Source organism: Rhinoraja longicauda, chromosome 4 (assembly GCF_053455715.1).
Source record: "Rhinoraja longicauda isolate Sanriku21f chromosome 4, sRhiLon1.1, whole genome shotgun sequence".
Classification (NCBI taxonomy): Eukaryota; Metazoa; Chordata; class Chondrichthyes; order Rajiformes; family Arhynchobatidae; genus Rhinoraja; species Rhinoraja longicauda.
The window spans coordinates 83,279,194-83,303,331 of NC_135956.1; the positions used below are offsets into that span (position 1 = coordinate 83,279,194).

At 37.0% G+C, this 24,138-nt stretch overlaps 1 protein-coding gene across 1 annotated transcript in view; it reads left to right on the forward strand.

Moving 5' to 3' along the window:
• zbtb10 (zinc finger and BTB domain containing 10) overlaps positions 1-23,570 on the forward strand; it is a 51,210-nt gene extending 27,640 nt beyond the window's left edge. The window contains exons 3-5 of the mRNA XM_078398197.1: positions 8,205-8,273; positions 11,015-11,190; positions 12,999-23,570. Coding sequence (XP_078254323.1) covers positions 8,205-8,273; positions 11,015-11,190; positions 12,999-13,349 — 596 coding nt within the window. The 3' untranslated portion in view covers positions 13,350-23,570. The remainder of the gene's footprint in view (positions 1-8,204; positions 8,274-11,014; positions 11,191-12,998) is intronic.
• The last annotated feature ends 568 nt before the right edge of the window (positions 23,571-24,138 follow it).

The window sequence follows — 24,138 nt, forward strand, 5'->3', positions numbered from 1 at the left end:
CACTTTTCCAACTACTCTTCAACAAAATGTAGACCAGGCATTATCAATCCTTTTCAGCTGAGCAAAGAAAGCTAGGATCTGGAATGTGTTCAGTCAATACATTCTGAAACATACATTCCAGTAATTGTCTAACAACATTAATGGACCTGTTCCTTCTCTCCTGAGATGCTGCCTGACCTGCTGAGTTACTCCAGCATTTTGTGAATAAATACCTTTGGTTTGTACCAGCATCTGCAGTTATTTTCTTACACTTAATGGACCTGTTAGTCTAATAATTTTAGTTCCCTTTGTTAAATCCCATTCAATCTTAGAACATTGTGGACTGAAGGAACAAGAACAGGACCTTCGGTCCACAATGCTGCTAAGACCAATTCTTATCTGCTTGCACATAATCAATATGCCTCTATTCCCTGTATAGCCAAGGGTCTCTTAAATGCCACTATCGTATCTGCCTCAACTACCACCTCCTGCAGCACCTACCAGGCACTCGCCACCCTTTATGTAAAAATAAAACTTGCCCTGCACATCTCCTTTAAACTTTGCCCCTCTCACCTTAAACCTCTCCTAACGAGTATTAGATTTTTCCAACCTGGGAAGAAGGTTCTGACTGCTATCCTGTCTATGCCTCTCAGAATTTTACATACTTCTATCAGGTCTCCGGCAACCTCTAGCATTCCAGAGAAAACAATCCTAGTTTATCCAACTCCAATACCCCCTAATCCAGACATAATTCTGGTAAATATCCTTTGCATATTTTCCAAAGCCGCCTTATCCTTCCTGTAATGGGTGACCAGAACTGCTCGCAGTACTCCCAATGTGATCTAACTAATGTCCTATAAAGCTGCATCAATAGACAATAGGTGCAGGAGTCGACCATTCGGCTCTTCGAGCCAGCACCGCCATTCACCGTGATCATGGCTGATCATGCACAATCAGTACCCCGTTCCTGCCTTCTCCCCATACCCTCTGACTCTGCTATCATTAAGAGCTCTATCTAACTCTCTCTTGAAAGCATCCAGAGAATTGACCTCCACTGCCTTCTGAGGCAGAGAATTCCACAGCTTCACAACTCTGAGTGAAAAAGTTCTTCCTCATCTCCGTTCTAAATGGCCTACCCCTTATTCTTAAACTGTGGCCCCTGGTTCGGGACTCCCCCAACATCGAGAACATGTTTCCTGCCTCTAGCGTGTCCAATCCCTTAACAATCTTATATGTTTTAATAAGATCCCCTCTCATCCTAAATTCCAGAGTATACAAGCCCAGTCGCTCCAGTCTTTCAATGTACGACAGTCCCGCCATTCCGGGAATTAACCTTGTGAACCTACCCTGCACTCCTTGCACAAAAATGTCCTTCCTCACGTTTGGAGACCAAAACTGCACACAATACTCCAGGTGTGGTCTCACGAGGGCCCTGTACAACTGCAGAAGGACCTCTTTGCTCCTATACTCAACTCCCCTTGTTATGAAGGCCAACATTCCATTGGCTTTCTTCACTGCCTGCTGTACCTGCATGCTTCCTTTCAGTGACTGATGCACTAGGACACCCAGATCTCATTGGACTTCCCCTTTTCCTAACTTGACACCATTCGGATAATAATCTGCCTTCCTGTTCTTACCACCAAAGTGGATAACCTCACATTTATCCACATTAAACTGCATCTGCCATGCATCCGCCTACTCACACAACCTGTCCAAGTCACCCTGCAACCTCATAGCATCTTCCTCACACTTCACACTGCCACCCAGCTTTGTGTCATCTGCAAATTTGCTAATGGCACTTTTAATTCCTTCATCCATGTCATTAATTTATATTGTAAATAGCTGCGGTCCCAACACCGAGCCTTGCGGTACCCCGCTAGTCACTGCCTGCCATTCTGAAAGGGACCCATTTATCGCCACTCTTTACTTTCTGTCTGCCAACCAATTTTCTATCCATGTCAGTACCCTACCCCCATTACCATGTGCTCTAATTTTGCCCATTAATCTCCTATGTGGGACCTTGTTGACGGCTTTCTGAAAGTCAAGGCACACTACATCCACCGGCTCTCCCCTGTCCATTTTCCTAGTTACATCCTCAAAAAATTTCAGAAGATTAGTCAGCATGATTTCCCCTTCGTAAATCCATGCTGACTCGGAATTTCCTGACTCTTGTACTCAATGCCCTGACCTATGAAAGACAGCATATCATATGCCTTGTCTGAAGAAGGGTCTCGACCCAAAACGTCACTGATTCCTTCTCTCCTGAGATGCTGCCTGACCTGCTGAGTTACGCCAACATTTTGTGTCTACCATATCATATGCCTTCTTTGTCATTCCATCTAGTTGTGCTGCCACTTTCAGGGAGTTATGAACTTGAACCCCAAGTTCCCCCTGTACATCAGTTTTGTTAAGGGTCATGCCATTAATTGTATAGTTTCCCCTTGCATTTGACCTCCTAAAGTGCAACGGATTAAACTCCGTCTGCTATTTCTCTGCCCATTTCTGTAGCTGATCTATATCTCACTATATTTTGATAGCCTTCCTCAAGGTCTGCCACCCCAGCAATTTTGGTGTTACAGGTATCTATCTGCAAGCTTTACCTGTCAACTTTTATATCCATGTCATTTATATCTTCTCTAGTAATTTGCAGTATAATAATTCTACAAAAGCTCTCAAAGTCAGTTCATACGACATTATTGCATTTGTCCATTTTCCATTTTTGTCATTCAAATTAACCACTGACGCTGGCAATCTGAACTAGAAATAGAAACAGGTGGAAATAACAGGTCAGGCAGCATGTGAAGAGAGAAACAAAACCTTTTGTCAATAACCGTTGATCAGAACTACAACATGGAAAATCTTTATTTTACGTTGCAAAAAAAGGAAAAGGGTGTACATCAAAAGTCGCATCTTTTGAAGGTTTTAACCTAAGAGAGACAATTATACAACTAGAGGTAGTGACAGTTGAAAGAAGGTGGTAAAATCTTAATTGTAGCTATCTTTGGTGGGAATGTAAATGGAAGATGAATTACAGTAGAGAAGTGGTGGGGTAGGAAGAGAAACATGAGATACAAAATACTGCAGTCACTAAATCTGAAATAAAAGACAATGTTAGAAATACTCAGGAGGTCAGACAGTCTATGGAGAGAAAAAATGAAGTCGACCATACAGGTTAATTACATTTTTTCGGGTCACCAGTTGTGATGAAATGTTATCTAAAATAGTTGAATTGATTGATGGGTTGTGAGGTCTGTAAGACGCCCGGTCAGAAAATGAAGTGCTTTTTCTCAAGTTTTCGTTCGAACAATGGAAGAATTTGATTGAATGAAGACTATGATTGGAATGAAAAATTAAAGTGACAGACAACTGGAAGGTCACAGTTATGAACTTAATGAAGGTGTTTTACAAACTAATCTCCAATTGGGAGGAGATTGCATTGTGAGCACTGAATCCAGTACACTAAATTGGGAATAGTACAAGTGAACCTATAAGAATTGTTTAGGTGCTACAGTGCTCTCCGTAATGTTTGGAACAAAGACCCATCATTTATTTATTTGCCTCTGTACTCCATAATTTGAGATTTGTAATAGAAAAAAATCACATGTGATTAAGTGCACATTGTCGGGTTTAAAGAAAGGCCATTTTTATACATTTTGGTTTCACCATGTAGAAATTACAGCAGTGTTTGTACATAGTCCCTGCATTTCAGGGCACCATAATGTTTGGGACACAGCAATGTCATGTAAATGAAAGTAGTCATGTTTAGTATTTTGCTGCATATCCTTTGCATGCAATGACTGTTTGAAGTCTGTGATTAATGGACATCACCAGTTGCTGGGTATCTTCTCTGGTGATGCTCTGCCAGACCTGTATTGCAGCCATGTTTAGCTTATGCTTATTTTGGGGGCTAGTGCCCTTCAGTTTTCTCTTCAGCATATAAAAGACAAGCTCAATTGGGTTCAGATCGGGTGATTGACTTGGCCACTCAAGAATTGCCCATTTTTTAGCTTTGAAAAACTCCTTTGTTGCTTTAGCAATATGTTTGGGATCATTGTCGGTAGAATGAACCGCTGGCCAATGAGTTTTGAGGCATTTGTTTGAACTTGAGCAGATAGGATGTGTCTATACACTTCAGAATTCATTATGCTATTACCATCAGCAGTTGTATCATCAATGAAGATAATGAGCCAGTACCTTCAGCAGCCATACATGCACAGGCCATAACACCCCCACCACTGTGTTTCACAGATGAGGTGGTATGCTTTGGATCTTGGGCAGTTTCTTCTCTACTCCATACTTTGCTCTTGCCATCACTCTGATATAAGTTAATCTTTGTCTCACCTGTCCACAAGACCTTTTCCAGAACTGTGGTTGCTCTTTTAAGTACTTGTGGAGTACAGAGGCAAATAAATAAATGATGGATCTTTGTCCCAAACATTATGGAGGGCACTGTATTTGGTAAGAAGAGATGATATAGAAGGGCAGATTCTGCATTTCCAGTTGTATGGAAAGGGGTAACAAGGACCAGTGGGTGTTGAAGAAGATGTATACACCAGGAAATCCCAGGGGGACAGTCCTTTCAGAATGCTGAAAGAAGAGGGATTAGTGGATCTTCTGTAAGCAGTAATTATAGGACATGTCACCTCTTTTATCGTTACCCTTCTGGTCACCGAGAAATCCAATGAAGCAGTGGTTCATTTCTACTTCCACGAATTTAGTGTGCAACACGCGACATTTAATGTGATCTCAATGTTCGAGAAATCAAGTGCAGATTGGATAATTACTGTGCAGAATGTTTCAGTTCAGTCTAAGGCCGAAAGTGAGCTCTAATTATGTCATTTTTAATTCTCGGTCGTACTCCCATTCTAACCTCTATCTTTATTCCAATGAAGCCCTGCTTGATGAACAACACCTCCTCTTTTGACCAGGCACATTATTCCTTGGGATTCAACATTGAATTTTGCAATTTCAGATGAACAGCCTTTCCTGTTTATATTAGAACAAGTCAGTTCAGATATAATGTGGACTCTACTTTCTGTTTTGATAGATGCCTGACTTGGTGATCATTTCCTGCATTCTATTTTATGTCAGTTTCCCGAAATTGCAATTGCACCTCACTGTCCTAGCAATTTTTCTCCCCTTTTATTTGCGTTTCAATTTTCATCTACTACAGACAGAGCAGCTGCTGTTAACCTCTGGCATAAACAGCATTTACATCATTCAATCTATCTTGTTCCATATTCTTATCACTGTTTTCTTTGTCCTTTCCATTCCTCCCCTATCCCTATCAGAAAACATGTTAGATTTCTCATTTCATTCTGATGAAAGGTCATCCAACTAAATTTTAAACTCCATGAATGCTGCCTAGTAAGTTGCAACAGTTTCTAATTTTATGGTATATTTGTAAACTGCCAATAATTGAGGATAATTTTAAAGAATCACCATCATCAGAAAGACTTCCTTCTCTCCTGTCTTTGATGATCTTCTTTGGATTTCAATCACTCTACAATTATGGTTTTATTGATGTAGAACATTTTGCCATCCTTCAAATTTCCTTTCCCTTTGTGCCCTGCCCTAGAGTGCCTTATCTTGCTTTGAAACTCATTTTTTAACATTATATTATACTTTAGTTTATTATTTGTACAACCTCCACTGGTTCTATTCAATTTTGATAGCTTTCCGTCCTTCATGATCTCCTAATGCTATACATTTCCATTTGCTCTAAAATGAAATATAGCTATTTTAATACCTATCTTAATATACCTACCACCACCCTGTTCTTCTCCCCGATGCAGTAGGAGACCAGAACAGACAGCAATATTCCAGGCGCATTTTCTTCATGCCCTGTATAACTGGAGCAGAGGATCTCTACTCTTGTAATCAAATTCTGTGCATTATAGTCTGACATAATGCTTGCCACGGTTCATCCTGGGCTCAGCTAACATATTGAGCTTGTCGGTTAACATATTGGGCGGGATAATCCTGGGGATCAAGAGGTGGAGTGTGGGCAGAGAGGAAAGAAGGGTGGGGGAGTTGGAAATGTCCCAGTGTGGCAGCCCATGGTGTCTTTGAACATGCATTCTCCTCCAGCCAGGGATTGCTCCTCTGTGGAGACTAAACTCCAGGCCCAGCACTCTGCTCCAACCTGAGACCAAGTTTTCAGTATCCTTCACCCATTTCATCCCTCTAAAACTTCCTTCACCAAGCCAGCAGTATTCTTTTGGCTTACCTTGTGCTTTGTTTTGAAACAGCTTGGGAGACTGAGGACGGAGAATTAAAGTCAAAGGTGATCAGAAACTTGTTTTATATGCATGCTGAATGAAGGTGTTCTCCAAAGTGGCTATTGTATCCCCAATGTAATTGAGACTATCATGAATAGTGAATAATGGATAATAAATCAAAAAAACTAAGGAGATTTCTCTTGTCCTTGCTTTCAACCTCAGCAGCCATCAAATTCAGTGGGTGATCCTTCTCAGTTTCCCATGCCTCTGATCTCACAACCAAGGGCAATTTCGCTGATGAAGAATTAATAAACCGACCTCAATAAAAGTGGAGGCGAGAAGAAATTTTCCTGTTTGTGATGTCACGGTGATACGGGAAATTGTTAAAGATGATCCATTGAACATGATGGCAGGTGATGCTGAAAGCAAGGACTAGGGAAATACTATCTTAGTTTTTGGAGTGGGGAAAATGGTGAGAACAGAATTATGTGAAATGGGAGGGGGACAGTTAAAGAAAATTGCAGACAGGGAAAGCACTGGTGGACAAGATGGCCAGCAGATATGATGGAGCAAGAGAAACTGTAAGATGAGTAGAATGGAGTACTTAGGAGGAATTGTGTCCAGGTAGCTTTGGAAGTAATTAGGCTTGCAGTAAGCACAAGACACTTGGCCTATCCGATGAAATGGAGGTAAGCTAAGGAAACGTCAGAGTTGACCATGTACGGGTGAGAGCAGGCTGCATACCATGAATAAAAGTGAAATGTTTTCTAGTTTAAAATGGGAGCAAGAAGTAGCACAAGTAGTCATCACTATTAGAAAAAGGGTACTGAATTAAAATTGAAATTTGCAAATGTTCCATACAAGTGGCACAGCATTAGAGTTACTGCCTTACAGTGCCAGAGACCCGGGTTCAATCCTGACTATGGGTGTTGTCTGTACGGTGTTTGTATGTTCTCCCTGTGACCTGCGTGGGTATTCTCCGGGATCTCTGGTTTCCTCCCACTCCAAAGACGTACAGGTTTGTAGGTTAATTGGCTTGGTATAATTGGAAATTGACCCTAGTGTGTGTAGGATAGTGTTAGTAGTGGGGATCGTTGGTCAGCGTGGATTTGGTGAACCGAAGGGCCTGTTTCCGCGCTGTATCTAAACTAAATTAAGAAACTAAATTTCCTATTGCAATGCTTTTTGGAGGAAGCAAGTGAAGCTGAAGTTGATTTGCATGCGGAAGACAGATAGTTTGTGCATCTGCGAAGGACCTCCAGAAATTTGTAGTGAAAATGAGACGGCTGGGTTGGGAAACTGGAAATGATTAGGGAGCTAGTCCAGGTTTAATTTTTTTTTTAAATAAACCATTAATTCCAAAATCCGGCTATCAAAATATACCAAGGTCGTCTGTTACATAGCAAGAGCTGCCTCTGAAAAATTCTAATTGGTGACTGTTAAAACCGCATCACACAGTAACTTAAAGTAAGACTAGGCTAATTATTTGCATTTAAATTAAAATAATGCATCAGAAATGTCAACCATATCGAGAAAAACTACAAGATTTATTGAGAACGTTGTATCAATGTGAAGATGTTGAACATAGTTTGTCAGTATTTTTTGCCTAGTTTAAATTTAGCTTATCTTTGAAATGCTCATACCTAAAAAATATTGAACTGTAATATTGAAATATTGAACTGTAAAAATAAGCATGTGATGTTGTAGCAGTGCATTTGGCAGCACTTTCACCTTGCAAAAGTGGAATGCCATTCTGAATGCTGGTTTTGAACACTGCATATCTTTAGATCTGTGAGAGAGAGAACAGTTGTGATATGTTCCTTGTGTCAATGGTCTTTATGCATTCTTTAGGTTTTAAATGGTCATTTTATAATGGCCATTTGGGTAATATCCTGATGGGGGCCAGTGGAATAATATGCCATGGATTAATCAATGCTTTCTTTAGGTCAGAGCATCTGGAAACAATAAAAGAAAAATGTTATTGATATAATTATTCCCTTCCAGCTGGAACATCTGATCAATTCAGATTTGGACTGTTACAAGAAGCTCAAAACAGAGAATCGTGGCTCAATGGTAGGTATTTTCCAAGTAAAATAACATGATTGATGGATTTGGGAACATTATTTGCATTACTCAAGTCACATTAGTTACGGCATGATCACAATTAAGAAAGCCAGTTTAAATCTATGCTTTGAAAGCAACTAGCCTTTTCTTTGCTATAATGTGATTTTCTGTACGCAAGGTTTTCTTAGGAACGTAACCAAAGTGTGAGACCATGAAAATCTGTATTTTGCATTTACATGAATGAAGCAGTGAAGAGACAGTTCTAATTAAAAACCAGATGTAGCTTTTTGGTTTATGTATCAGAATCTATTGCATTGTCTTTCTTTTTCTCTCCCTCATCTCTGATTCTACCACGCTACTGTATTTCACCTTTGATGCTGCCAGTCCTTCTCTTTGGTTCCAATCTACTATAATTCTTGAGATTTTCCATATCCAGGTGATTTACTTCTAGAATCACACCATCTCATTTAAACCTTCCTCCATTTCCATTCACCTTTTTACTCAACAGTTTCTTCCAAGGGATATTTGCCTACACCTAAACTTGTTTGATTATACACCGATGAGCCAAAACATTTTGACTACTGACAGGCGAAGTGAATAACATTGATTATCTTGTTACAATGGCACCTGTCAAGGGGTGGGATATATTAGGCAGCAAGTGAACAGTCAGTTCTTGAAGTTGATGTGTTGGATGCAGCAGAAATGGGCAGGAGTAAAGACCTGAGTGACTTTGACATGGGCCAAATTGTTATGGCCAGACGACTCGATCAGAGCATCTCTGAAATGGCAAGGCTTGTGGGGTGCTCCCGGTAAGCAGTGGTGAGTACCTACCGACATTGGTCCGAGGAGAGACAAACCGCAAACCAAGGCTTATCGATGCTCGAGGGCAACGAAGACTATCCCGTCTGGTCCGAACCGACAGGTCTACTGTGGCACTTCACAGAAAATTTTAATGGTGGTCACGGGAGGAATTTATCACAATGCACAGTGCATCGCACCCTGCTGCGTAGCCACAGACCGACCGGTCAGAGTGCCCATGATGACATCATGTTTTGGCTCATCAGTGTATATTGATGAATTATAGGTGTTTAAGGGATCACAAGCAGCCTTAGAAACCAGGTTGGAAGTTGCTTTGTCCTCAAAGTTTTGTAAACTTCACTGAGGAACATCAATGCAGACTATCCTTCACTGAACAATCCTTACAGGGATCTGCAACCTGTTGTGAATTCTAATACTGGCTCATAAACATGCAAGGACTCTTCTAGATGAATTCACGGTCACAGTCATTTCTGGCTTACTAGTCCGAAGATCATTCTGGACCACTGTCCCTGCCCAGTGCTACATCGTGATTTTCTCCTTAATGCTGCATTAGGGAGGGTACCAACCTCCATGTTCAGGGAGGGTATACCCCTACGATTTTCTTTAATTGCATGTTTTCACAAGTGTAAGTATTCAAAAACTCCACTCACAGTGAATGTAAGCCCTGTAATTATAGATTGAACCAAAGATCTTGCATAACTTTTCTGGGGCTTTGGCTAAATTGTGGAAAGCAGTCTATATCTGAATAGAATTGTGTGGTCTTCAGACTTCCAACGCACACTTCAGTGATAAAGATGATAGTTGTATTTTAATTAAAAAAGAACAGGGAGACTAAAGCCCTTTTCATTTATGTGGCTTGCTATCAAGAGCCTGAGAAGACTCGTGGCATGGCAGAAGATGTGGCAGCGCTGAATAGAGAATCCTAGTCATCTAATGATTCCTTCATTGTCTAATTGGCTTGAACTCCATTTGTAGATTGTATCCATTAAGATTATCACTCATAGTCCAGCTGTATCACCAACATTTCTCAATTATTTGGCACTCGCAAAATCCTACCAGCCTCATTCATGCCTCATGTAACCTCTTGTATAAATAGATCTACTTCAGTTTCTCCATTTTACCCACATAAATTCCCTCTTCCCTGGAATCATTTTGGTATAGTGTGTAGGAAGGAACTACTGTTGCTGGTTTACACCTAAGATAGACGATAAATGCTGGAGTAACTCAGTGGGATAGGCAGTATCTCTGGAGAGAAGGAATGGACGACGTTTCGGTCTTAACCCTTCTTCAGACGGAGAGTCAGGGGAGAGGAAAACGAGATGGGAAGGGTACAACGAACATGTAAGGTGTGAAAAGAACAGATCAAAGCAGACAATCAAGGAAATGTACAATGGTTCATTGTTGGATGAGGGATCAATTAGTTTTGATTCTCAAATTTAGATTCCAGTTTTTCTCTGCCTGATGTATTATTATTTTAATGTTGAAGTAGTTAATATCCTTTTTCGTAGCTCTACCAAACAATCTGCTGTGATTCCTGTTTGCCAGATGTTCCCTAACTAAAGCTTATTCCAATCAGACTGCTTACTTCATGGATCTATGTCCAGCAATGTTGCCTTGTCATGATAGAAATATACTGATCAGGAAGGCTCTCCTGAACATATTTAAGAATTTCTGTACTTGATCTGTTACAATTGAATGAACTATTATGTATAAAGTATTTATGCTATGTTCTTAATGACCTCCACATACAAAGAGATTTGAATTCAAAGGATTTGTAGATGGGTGCATTTGGGAAGCGCGTGTACCTAGCCATTTATTTGCATCGTATAGAGAAAACGTTCCCTATTTTGCACTATTGTAATTTTAAATAATGAACAATGCCTTATTTTAACAGGAAAGTAAATAAACTGCATGAATTCTATATCTGCTAGGTGATGCTTCAATTGGTAGCCAAAATAAATTCAAATGCCCGCATTGCAATTACATTGCTAAATATCGACGCACATTGAAGAGGCATCAGCTAATACATACTGGGGTGCGATCCTTTGCTTGCGATATCTGTGGAAAGTTGTTCACACGAAGGGAACATGTTAAGAGACATTCCTTGGTAAGCATGGGTGCTGTTTACAAGAACTGTGAGCTTTATACTTGTCTCTCTTGCCCCAGCCTCTATCTCATGATCTTATTGTATATTGGTGACATCATCGTAAAATATGTTCGCTGACCAAACATTCCTGCACCTTGTCAACTCTTACCTTCACTCTTCCTTTGAATCTGGTTGATCAGCCAACATGCTGTTTTGGTTGAACCACAGTTTCTTCTATTTAACGGTTAGGAATACCAAAGCATTAGCTTTTAACCTTTGTCACAAGTTTTATAGTCTTGTGACAAATGTTAAAAGCTAATGCTTTGGTATTCCTAACCGTTAAATAGAAGAAACTGTGGTTCAACAGTGGAATTAGACAGTGGACAAATTCAAGCTCCTAGGAAACTCTTCTCTCTCCCATTAATTTGGCTATGATAACCTCCACCTGTGCATCGGCTCATTTGTTGATAAAACCCTTATGTTTTTCTCACATCTCTGCTCCATTTCTTTGAATCTTTTTCAGATTATCTAAATCTCTGCTGCCCATTCATACCGAATCACTTGTTATCTTATGGTAATGCTTTGTTGGCTACATGGTCCACCATACCTTTAATTTACAATTCCAAGCGTAATGTTTAAATATGCCATGGCTGTGAGTATTCCTTCCTGAACTTAATTCGTTGAAAACATACCAACATCCATCTCTGATCTGTGAGCCCTCCACTTTTAGTAGCTCTTTGTCTCTAGCCACTTTCCTTCTCTGAAAACCTAGAAATTTCCAACTTTTTCCTTGCTATCTATAGGTCCTCCTTAAACGTTATCTCATTAACTAAATGTTTGGACATTTGTCCCAATATCTCGTGCGTCAGTGTTTTATCTTGATTGCATCTCATTCTACTGCCATTTTTAAATTTGTATTTTGTTTTGTGTGAAATTTGATGTAGCCAACTTTATTGATTTCCATTGTTTTCGCTGAACCCTCCTTACATTACGCTGACCTAATTTCATGAATTTAGCTAGTTCTTGACAGATTAGTATAGACAATAGGTGCAGGAGGAGACCATTCGGCCCTTCGAGCCCTTCGATTCAATGTGATCATGGCTGATCATTCTCAATCAGTACCCCGTTCCTGCCTTCTCCCCATACCCCCTGAGTGAGATTTGGTTTAGTTTAGTTTAGAGATACAGCATGGTAGCAGGCTCTTCGGCCCACCAAATCCATGCTGACCAACAATCACCCAAATACTAGTTTTATTATCTTGCACAAGAGGGACAATTTTCACAAAAGTTGTGACCAACAATTTCCTACAAACCTGCATGTCTTTGGAATGTGGGAGGAAACTGGAGCACCCAGAGAAAACCCACAATGTCACAGGAAGAACGGACAAACTCCAGACAGCACCAGTAGTCAGGATCGAACCTGGGTCTCTAGCTTTGTAAGGCAGCAACTCTACCGTTGTGCCACTGTGCTGCCCCAAAATCCATTTTAAGAATGTGTAAAAATGGGATTATAATCAAATTCTAATCTTTAGTATTTAAGGTATGTATAATTTCATTACTTTAGTTGATAGTTTTTGGACTGAAAAAGGCTGTTGGAACCAAAATCTTGTACATTTGGAGAATTTTTAGCTGAGGCACTATCATATTCCTACACAATCCAGCAAGTTTACTGATTTTTTTCCTTTTATGTTCAACAGAATTGTGTTTCTGGACTGTACAATAGTTATGGCATACTATCACCTATCACTAACTTAATTAGAAAATACATGTTGACCAGAAGAATTGCAAGTTCATATTCTAATGTCTGATTTGATTGATTTTTCTCCACAGGTACACAAGAAAGATAAAAAGTACAAATGTATGGTTTGTAAAAAGTTCTTCACTCTAGCAGCCAGTGTTGGTATTAGGCACGGATCTCGAAGATATGGTGTATGTTTGGATTGTTCTGGAGGTGATAGACAGCCAAAAGGTGACCATGGTGGTATGGACCTGATGGTTGATCCAGAATTTTTTAAGGAACAGCAAGAAGAACAGGATGAGCCAGGTGGACTGGAACAGGAAGAAAACGAGAGAATGGTTGGTGAAGATGTACCAGATGAAGAAGGAGCAGGGAATATCGATAGAGAGCAATGGGAAGATGCTGAGGCTAGTGAGACATATGTCATATTAGACAATGACTAGCTAGTACTTAAGCCCTTGTGTTATAAAACGGAAACGTTTAATTATGGTTATTCACTGTATTGGCAAACCCAAGAATTTTATTTGAATTTCAATAATTATGGATTGGCAACAAAACACTAAATTTTTGTTATTTTGCTGATTATTGTAACTATTGGATAATTGATATGTTAATTAATGATTGTAGTTAGTGGCTCCTCCACAGTAATGATGGAAGCGTCTTGGAGTCAGTAATGGGCAATTCCTTATAATAACTGATACTGATATTACCACATTCTTTTCCCACAAATCTATCTGAAAAAGTATGAGGCAAAAATGTAATGGTGTCTCTCACTGACTGGGATACAAAAATAGAATACACTGAGTTCTTGTTAACAGGAGAAGGTCACCTGACACAAACAAACCTATCATTTCTGGAATTGTGAACTCCTGGGTTTACCTATCTTTTATGTATTGCTCGGTTCAAAACAAAATATCCATTTGTCCCTTGACATCATTTGTTTACTAGCATTTCCTGATGATTCTTCCACAACTAGCATTTTTTGGATGAAGCAGTACTGTAGCCTATTCTGATAATTTTTCTTATTCTTAAATTGTCCCCTTCTATTTAATTCCATCACCTTGATGTTTGCCCGAGTCAGTTTGTTGATTGGTTTTAGTCTTGAGAATGTGGTCTTGGGTCATGTTAAACTCTCCTTTTTATCCAAAGAACATTATAGTCTTATAATTTAATTCCTTGTACTCAGGATATTTGTTCATCTTTCAACTTTCTTGAAAGCAGTATTTTAATCCCGGATAGGCAACCAAAACTGAACAATATTGTGTTTGGAGTCTGGCCATTCCCAGCTGCAACTGCAATCGTGGAATAAATAGGGTTTGACATTTCGAAAAAGATTGGGTTTTAACTTTGATTTCTGGAGTGTCTTTATATTCTATGCATTTTCAAGGCTCAACCTTGCAGGCAAGAAAGCCCATTTAATTATATTACGTAGGTGCTAGTAACTTTTAAGTGTTTGTCTGCCATTTAAAGTAAGTAAAGCCAGCATGCAATCACTGGAGAAGTAAACTGCAAAATAAATGGCATCTAAAGTAAATGATTACAGATTGTGGCATTTAAACAAAAGAAATTCATTGTACAGCATCATTAACAAAGACCCTCATTAACCCCCCTCATGAACATAATGTAACCAAAACTACAACAATGCTTTTGCATACACCTGTAACTAATAACAATGATTCCGTTGATCATACATTTACTTTTTTTTTTTTTTTTAACTATTAAGTTACAGTTACAACCAATAAACCTTTTTCCCGATTTTGTAGTTTTTGGTTTCTTCCCTTTGGAGAAACTGCCCCTCTATTTAGAAGTTGAGATTGATTTCAGAAACCAGAATTTTCTGCAGAGAAATGTAGTATCATCATTGTTTTGAGAATGTTCCAGAACACTGAGACTGAAATATAAGTACTATTATTGGTTTAAAAAATATATATTTCTGTGAACTGGGGGAAACAACTGGATATGTACTTTTAAACTGGTGATTTACTAGTTATAAATTAGAATAACTGTCTTATTGAATAAATTAGTGTAACTGAATTCCAATTAACCTAAAAGCAATGAGGAGAAAAAGTAATGTATGAGTATGATATAAATATAAGAACTTTCATGCTACTTAAAGATTTATTAATGTAAAATTATATGGTCCTCCCCTGACATTTATGATTCTGAATTTCTTTACACACTACATAATGAAATGCCACTACTTGTGGTTTTACAGGGAAAAACACTTCAGATTTTGGTCCTTCAGTTTACCTGCAATTGAGTATGGCCTTTGTTTTAAACTAGAGAGAAAGGCTATCAATATTTTTGTTTGCAGCGTTATTCTTGGCCATTTTGTTTTAAAAATGAGCCATTGTGAAAAGAGAAATTGCTGGGGCAATGAAGAGGATTATTTGATCTAATTGAGCAATTTGAAAATGACCTACTTCCAAGTAAATTGAGATTGAGACAGATTGTTATGAAATAACTGACAATTGCTTGAATTAAATGCAAGTTAGTTCATGTAGCGTTACAGCGAAGCTGCTTTGAAAGACATGATCTGCTTCAGTCAAAGCAGAAACCACTGGAAATACTCATCAGGTCAGGCAGCCAGTTTTAAGAGAGCAATGTGTGTTAACTTTCCAGATCGAGCTTTGATCAGAACTACTTAATTGTTGTGCAGTTAAGAGTATTTAAAGTTGTTGCTTCAATCTAAGCATCCAAGGCATTATGAAAGATGGCTATAGAAGATATTAAAAACCTTAAAACCATTGTAAAACCCAAGTTGCATGATATAACCACCTCCCCCCCCCCCCCACCCCGTGAATATAATGTAACCAAAACTACAATCATGCTTTTGCATACTCCAGTAACTAATAACAATGATTCCATTGAGATCATACATTTACTTTTTTGTTACATTTTTTAAACTATTAAGCTACAGTTACAACCAATAAATCCTTTCCCCGGTTTTGTAGTTGAGAACATTCTTGGTTTCTTCCCTTTGGGGAAACTGCCCCTGTATTTAGGAGTTGAGATTGATTTCAGAAACCAAAATTTCCTGCAGAGAAATGTAGTATCATCATTATTTTGAGAATGTTCCAGAACACCGAGACTGAAATATAAGTACTATTATTAGTTTATAAAAAAGAGAGCTGCTTCAAACAAACAATTTGCAATGGTATTGTTAGAAGATATTTAAAGCTATTATATAAATGAGCACATCAAACCAAAAAGATATATTGAAAGACCGCTGCATTTTTCAGAACGTGGCTGTGGTAAGTTCAATTTCACTTTTCATGACTCCAGATTTTCCAATCTGCATTGGATGAGTAACTATCTTTGTCAAAAATAGCAACAATAATTTAATTGTAAATTTTGGCATTGGAGGAAATAAAATTGGGACTGGTAGTTTAAGGGGAAATTGTGTTCTATAAAATTCCTTTAATTGTGTTTTGTATTATGGAATGCAGTGTCCTTAGCATCACAGCTTTTTATTTTTCCAGGCTTTATCTGTCCTAATATGATGATCCTGCTGTAGTTTAAAGCGGGTAAGCGAGCAAATGTGTAATCTGTTTAAGTAAGCAGCATCAAAGATGAACAGAACGCCACTCACAAAAACCTTCATAAACTTTCTCAGAGTTGATTTTGCTGGAAATGATTAGAAATGAGAATACTGGCTGTTTTTTGTCCTAAATGATCGCAAGCAATTCAGCACAAATTAAAACATGGCCCCTTAGTCTGTATACTTACAATGCATGGCCACATGAAATGCAATATTTCCACGTTTGGCTATTGGATTGTATTGTGCTTTAAAACTGAACGAGATGATTTTGTGTGTATATGAACTTTTTCTGTAAGTTCTGCACACAGACATGAAGAATTTATTTTAAATGGGTTTGCTGAACTTAGTCTCTAAAAGTACTGAATATGATGCTGTGGGCTCATTACACCTTTTATATAATTATATTTCCACTGGCTTTGAAAGAGGTTTAGCTAAATGCTATTCTGCTCTTGTACTCAATTTTCAGATATTTATCTCTTTTAAAGAAAGCTAATTTTTGTTTCCATGCCAGTTGGTGATTGGTATTCCATGTTAGTCTTGTCACTGATGTCATCACAATTTAACATGTCTATCTGATGAGAGATTATCAAGCCAAATAAGAGGTAACTTAATAGCTTAAGTTCATATTTATGTCTTTTTAATATTTTAACATTTTGAAGAATATGTTGCCCTTTTAATACTAGAGGCAATCTTATGGAAAGTTAAGATCAAGATAATTTAGGAATTGTATAAAGTTAACTCTTTATATAGTCTTGACTATTTATACTATTGCAGGTTGGTATTAATGCACTTTACCATGTTTTGAAACAGGACACAGTGATGTCACTGCATTGACAATTGTGCATGTTAGAGAAACTTTAACCTTGGCTCTGATAAAGGTATAGAAATTCTTATAAAGGTTTGTGGCCCCTTGATGTTAAATCTGCACTCTCTTATCCTAATTTATGCCCCAAAATGTTGTGCCTCTCAGATCATTCGACCCCTAACTTTTTCTTAGTCTTATAGTAATTGTTTGTATTTATTTTTGAAACATTTTAATCTAGGTTTCCACGTACTATCTGCTGACACTTTGTCAGTTATCGTCCTTTTGGTCTCTAATAATGTAAGTAGACCATGGGTTGGTGTGCTAATGTTACTAAATCCATGCACCCCTGCCAGAAAAATTGTAGAGTGCAGACATCACTTTTTGAGATCATCAATGCACTAATGTTAGTACAGAAGGGAATTGTCAGTCTTTACAACCTGTTTTTATTGACCCCTTCCCAGATGAAATAACTTCGTTTCACAAGAAGATGCCAGTGTACAGTACTGCAAGGTGTTGTATATTGCAATGGTCTACGCTTTTTTTTAAAAAGGATAATTTTATGAAGCATATTATTTTACAGTTGTAAAGACGAATGCCACTGTAATTCAGGCCACAGCTAGCAAGATAAAGTTCTGTTCAAAAAAATGGACTGTGATCCATTTTCCTCAGCTTTAGATCTCGGTAACCATAATTACCAAAGATATGACAGAATACAATATTATGGTTATTCAAAAGAATGCAAAATAATTATCCTGCAAAACAAGTTGTAAAATTCTGAGATGTTTATTGTAGATTCTTCTAGTTTTGTCATTTGAGTTTATTAAAACAATTTTATTTTAAAGGGCAGTAAGAAAAGTTTTGAATTCCATGTGGATTAAATATTTAAATATGAGTTAGATCAAACAATTAAGACAATTAATTGTGAATTTATATCAAGGATTCTGTCTTTGGCTGTAATTTTCCATTGGTGTTCACAGCTATTTGTAGTTTAAATTGGGTGCAACAAACCAATTGATTAGATTAAACCTTTTCAGTTTTGTATGTGACAAACTTGAAGTGTTTAGGGCAAAGCAAGATTTAGGAAAGTCAGAAAGCCAAGAATAGTGCCCTGTGAGGATTTGCCTGCCACTGATTATTATGAAACATAGCATTCTATTGTTTAAGGCAGTTGTGTGTCTAATCCATTAAAAAAAGTTTATATTGTATATGTGATCAGCAAGTCTGACAATTTGTAACACTGCAGATATGTTAATTATCCATGAGACAAAATTAATAAGCTGTGCTTTGGAAAGTAATTTTTGCAGACTTTTAAATAGTACATTCTAGTCCCATTCTTGTTTCCTATCAGTTATTTATTTAGTATAATGGATTTATTTTCACTGTATAGATTGCTGTGTGTAATAAATATCTGTAGATTATAGTGGCAGCATAAAGCAGCTGATTTATTTATATGGGGGAGGGAGAAGAAAGGGAGGATTTCTGACTAGAACAATGAGTTGATTGAGGTGTTTGACAAAATACAAATTGTAGAAAAGTTCCTCATTTTAAATAATTCTGTATGAATGTAATTATGATAATCATAATTGGCCATGGAATTTATCTCTGATTTAGGAGTCATGACTTTTAAATGATGGGTTGGTTGGTTGATCTGTTCAGTAAATATTGGCGATCCACTCAATGTGTAGACCAAACATGCTTTTCTGCAATAATGGATTTTTTTTGTAGCAAAAGACGATTGGGAAAATTGTGTAAGGGCACCGATACAATGATATTAAGTCACATAAGAATTGATTTAGGAGCCAGTTCCATAAGATTAAATTAGGTGGAGCTTCTGGATATTGCATTCAGCTGATGCAACGTAACACGTTCTTTTTTTTTTAATACTTTATACAAATAATATATATACACTGCAGTAACTATATATTTTCCTATGAGTGTGATTGCAGTTCAGTTTGAGAAAAACATTCATTCTTGAGAGATTAATGGTCCGCAAACATTTGTGTTTTGCTTTGAAGTTACTTAATAGTTGAGGGCAGAATAATTTTTTTGCAAAAGAGATTTGAAACGTTAAATTAGGATCAAGAAGCCCAACAATCAATTTTCAGATTTTGTTGAGTAGAAGCAAAGAAAAATCTTCTGATTAGAATCTCTAATTTAGTTGTATTCTCACTTCCTGTAGATGGCATTTATAAAAAAAAGTTAGTGGCAAAAGAGGTAAAATCAATCAAATATGTGTGTCTCATTATCAAAATGGAAAATTGTAATATTGCATGAATGGGAGACAAATGTGGTTTAGATACTCAGAGTGATATTTGCATTATGCCATTGTCTTTGCAACAAACACTATAGTTTTCATTGCACACTGGTCAAAAGCAGTAACCCAGAAGATTAAATTTCAATTATTTTAGAGATCAATTGAAAATAAAAACATATTGGTGCCTGAATTCAAAATAACTGTATGCATTAACATCTACATGATAGCCTAATGGAAGCTTTAATCTTGCTGTAGTTCCTGAGGATTGTTTCTTTGTAAACACTGACCAAGAAACTATGCATGTTAATTTGCAAAACCCAAATCAACAGTCTAACCTTTATATCTCTCATGGGTGTCAAAATATATAATGTGGCACCATGTATACACACTCTTTAGTTGCTTTTTGTACCAAACTCTCTAGTTTTGAAGCACTGAACGGAGGAGAACATTTGTTAATATGAATGTGACACAAGTTACCAGGGCAGATTCTTTACGCTTTGCTATGCTTGTATGTAAGATTATGGAAATACTTTTCCTTTGGAAAATGTTAACAATTGGGTGTTTCTCATTTTGGAACTTGTTAAAGAAAATCCAAGCTCTAACTCACTTATATTCAATACACTGGGGTCTGCTGAATATTGTTCTTGCACTATATTATTTCAGTTACAGACTAATGCAACTTCAGTTTCTTAATTGCATTTTGCTCGTGATTAAACCAAAGTCATTTTCTCTTAATTTTGTTAAGAATAAGTTAAACCTCAGGAAGTAGACCAAAGTAGTGTTGTAAAAAATCAGATAAATGGTTGGGGATACTGGTAAATGGAGAAACTGTCCATTTAAGACTGTTAAAGATTCCTTGATACTGGTCAAATAAAAGCACGGGGTTGTATCAGCTTCTGTGATCATTCATTTTATACCCAATAACATTTTAAAAAATTGATCATCTCAATGCTTTTTGTGGAATTCAGTTGTGAACAAATGTTGCATAATAGTTGATGCATTACTGGTATTTTGTTATATGAATGGCACTGTGACATTTGAAATTTATGGTGTTACAGTGTATAAAACGTTCTTTGAAATCTGATTTTCTTTATGCAAAAACTAAACTTATGGCCACCAGAAGTTATACTTTCTTGTCACCAGAATATCTCTGAGTAATTAAGGCTGACCTCAGATAAGATGAAACATTTAGTTTGAAGCCTGAATTTTGAAATGGGATGCTAAAATTGTTAGGGCCAGGAGTGTTTGTGTATTAAATGAGTTATACTAAAGCCTGGACTTTCTTTAAAAAGATTTTTTTGAACAAGTTTATTTTCTCCCCTCCAAACCTTCCCATGTTTCTCCAAAGGCCTCAGGGTAACCACAAATACATAACGTATGGATATGAAAGAGTTCACTTTAAATTATGAAAATAGTTCTGTGTTGCACATTCATTTTTCTTGTTACTAATTTTCTTTTAAATTTGATGTGTTTTAATATGTACATTTGATAAATGATCAGTTTGTAGATTGTATGCTGTAAACTGTAAATTCTTTTTCTAAAGACTTAACAATTATTGGTGACTATTTTTGCTTGTCTAAGCTGGTGCTATACTTGTACTAAACACAAATGTTGAATGATTTGTTTTGATATCTTGGATCTTTAATCACACTTTATATGTTTCACCATTGAATAAGAACGTGATTTTAATCAGACAGCTGTGTTGAATTTGATTTCCACTATCAATGCAGACAATTAGTGTGTCTCGTATTGAAGTGGCAGATTCCGAGAATGTATTAAATCATGTTCTGGGAACAGAGTTGATCGTTAAACTTAAATTTTTGGCAATATCAGTGAGTATAACTGGTTATGTTAGGTGAAACATTATTTCATCTTTCATGATTACTCAAACATTGCCCCTGTATGTTCGGCTGCCTTGGCCTTAAATTTCAGACATCCATCTTTAAACATTTCCAAATATTTACCTGTCTTCCAGTTGCTCCATAGAATTTACCCAATTTCAGTATGCTTTTGATTCATCTTCCTTATTGGTCTTGTGCCTTACCATTATTTTTTTTGTTTGATAACGCTCCGACAAGTGCCTTGGGACAATTTGCTGCTTTAAAGGTGCTATATAAATGGAAGTTGTTCATATTCTGCAAAATGCAGCTGTTTTGTTTCATTTACTGCATGCTAACAGAAATTGCATTTGACACCAACAAATGTGCATTATGAGCAGGCAACAGTTAAAGCCATATTTGTGTTGGAGGATAAAAGTACAACTTAAAGGCATGACTTGATAGCGAGAAGGAAGAAAGTATTTGGAAGAACAGAAAAAAAACCATGGTGTGCTATAAGGTTATTTGTGAAATCACCTTAACATGACCGATGAAATGATAATGTATGTTTAATCTGTGTAGTGAATCTGTAATTTCAGAAAGTGCAAAAAATATGCCAGCATTCTTTGGGCACTATTTCCCAGCTTGGCCAACAAATGCAATTTGATAAATCACTTTATCTAAAATTTCCAATGCTCCTTCCTCAATTTCAATGAAGAATAACAGTTGGATGAGGTAGCATTGTTGTTAATGGGGAAAGATAGTTTTCCTAAGTTAATGGAGTGGAGGATCTACTGTATTAAATTGGTTGTACCATTTACATTTCCAAATACTGTTCTGATCACATCCCCAAACCCATTTAAATGACAGGACAGGTTTCCACCAACAGAGCCCACTTCCAACTCTGCACAAGCTCGTTGAAAATAATACACTAACAGGCAGCTTTTTAAAAAGTTTTAAGCATCAAAAATATTTAGTTTACGAATTGCACCAATGGAACTAGAAAATGATTATAGTTTTAGGTTGATTTTAGTTATTTATATTAGGACTACTTGCAGGTTTTGAGATAGACAATAGAAGTTTTTTTGTAACAAGCATCTTTTGCTGCATTAATAAATACACCAGATTACTATTCTAAAATGCAATGTTTTAAAAGTATACAAGGGATTAATAAACAATTGCATTCCAAAATGCTCTACTGTGTTGGTTCATAGAAGATCTTTTGTTTGCAATTATGCTAATACAAACTTAAATCATAATGTTACTTCAGAAAACCAGTGTAATTTTTATCTAGATAGCTGACTACTCAAACCAAGACTAAAATAGGGGTAAATACAATTATTAGCAATGCTTGCATTGTTCAAGATGTGAAACTGATGGTTAAAATGGGATTTGAAAGTGGGAAGCACTGAGGTCATGATCACATTGACAGGTAGAGTATGATTCTGTAGCATAATGATTTCCTATGTTTATTTTCCCCAATGCATATGACCAATGTATTGTAAGTAGTTTATACAATATTCTACATTAGTTAGAGTAAATGTCAAATGCTACCCCATTGAGATAGGTGTTGGATTATCAAGGTAATGGGACTTCATGTGACAGGAAAGATGAGCAGTGGTTTTCAAGTGTAGTTCTAAGAAAATGATTAAGATGAATAAAATAGTATTATGTTGTAGATTATGATAATATGATTGATTCTGTTGATTATATACAGTATAGGAGTGAATAATCATAAACTAAATAATTCAAGATTATTTTTAAACGGGTATCTTTTTGTAAGTCATTCGAGAAGGAAAGTGAAGGAAAATGTATTTGGTAGTTAGCGTAAAGAATTTGTGAATTGAAAACACCACTGTAGAAATCTGTAACATTAAACCAGACTATTAACATACTGAAATTCTGAATAGGCTGAAGAATGATTCCAACCCGAGACCTCACCCATTCTTTTTCTCCAGAGATGCTTCCTGACCCGCTGAGTTACTCCAGCACTTTGTGTCTATCTTTGGTATAAACTAGCATCTGCAGTTCCTTCCTACACATTAATGTACATTGTTTGATAATTCTTTAATAGGATAGTGGAAAACTAATTCTCATGCCATGTTCTATGTTTTTGTATATACTTTGCTTTAAGTATTGTCCAGTTTTTAGAAATTCGCCTGGCAGCTACCTCAAGACAATGGCATTCACGAGATGTCTTGGTAAAAAGCATTTCGTGCTGTAAAAATCCACTGAATAAAAAATAATTCTGCCTCCATTCCTCACTGTCATATCGGAGATTTACACTGATGATTGCAGATTTTCAAACCAAGTGAAAAATCGTTCCTGTTTGCTTTCATTCACCAATATCCTACAGGGAATGAACTGATAGTTTATACAGCATGCACTTAATGTGATTCTATAGTGTAAGAACAGCAAGGAATGCCAAAAATGCAGTGTTTAGTTTGTCAACAAGTTACAGTGAAAAGCTTTTGTTGCCTGCTAACTAGTTACCACATGTTGATGTCACCACATGTAAGGATGTTTGGATGTTTTGCAGAATCCTATTCTACCCGTGATCTTGATCTCATGATGCTTGCCACTTTCAAATCAAAATATTCAATTTTGTCTATAAGCCGTCAGTTCCACATCTTGAACAATGCAAGCATAGCTATTTAAAAAAAATAATTTAAACACTTAAATTTTAAGGAATTTCAGTATGCCTCATGGCCTTTAATCCAATGAAATAGTTCCAGTGGGTTGAGTTTATATACCAGATTATAATTTGAAATACAACTCTAAAAACATTCTTGTGAGTAGAAATTGAAAACAGATT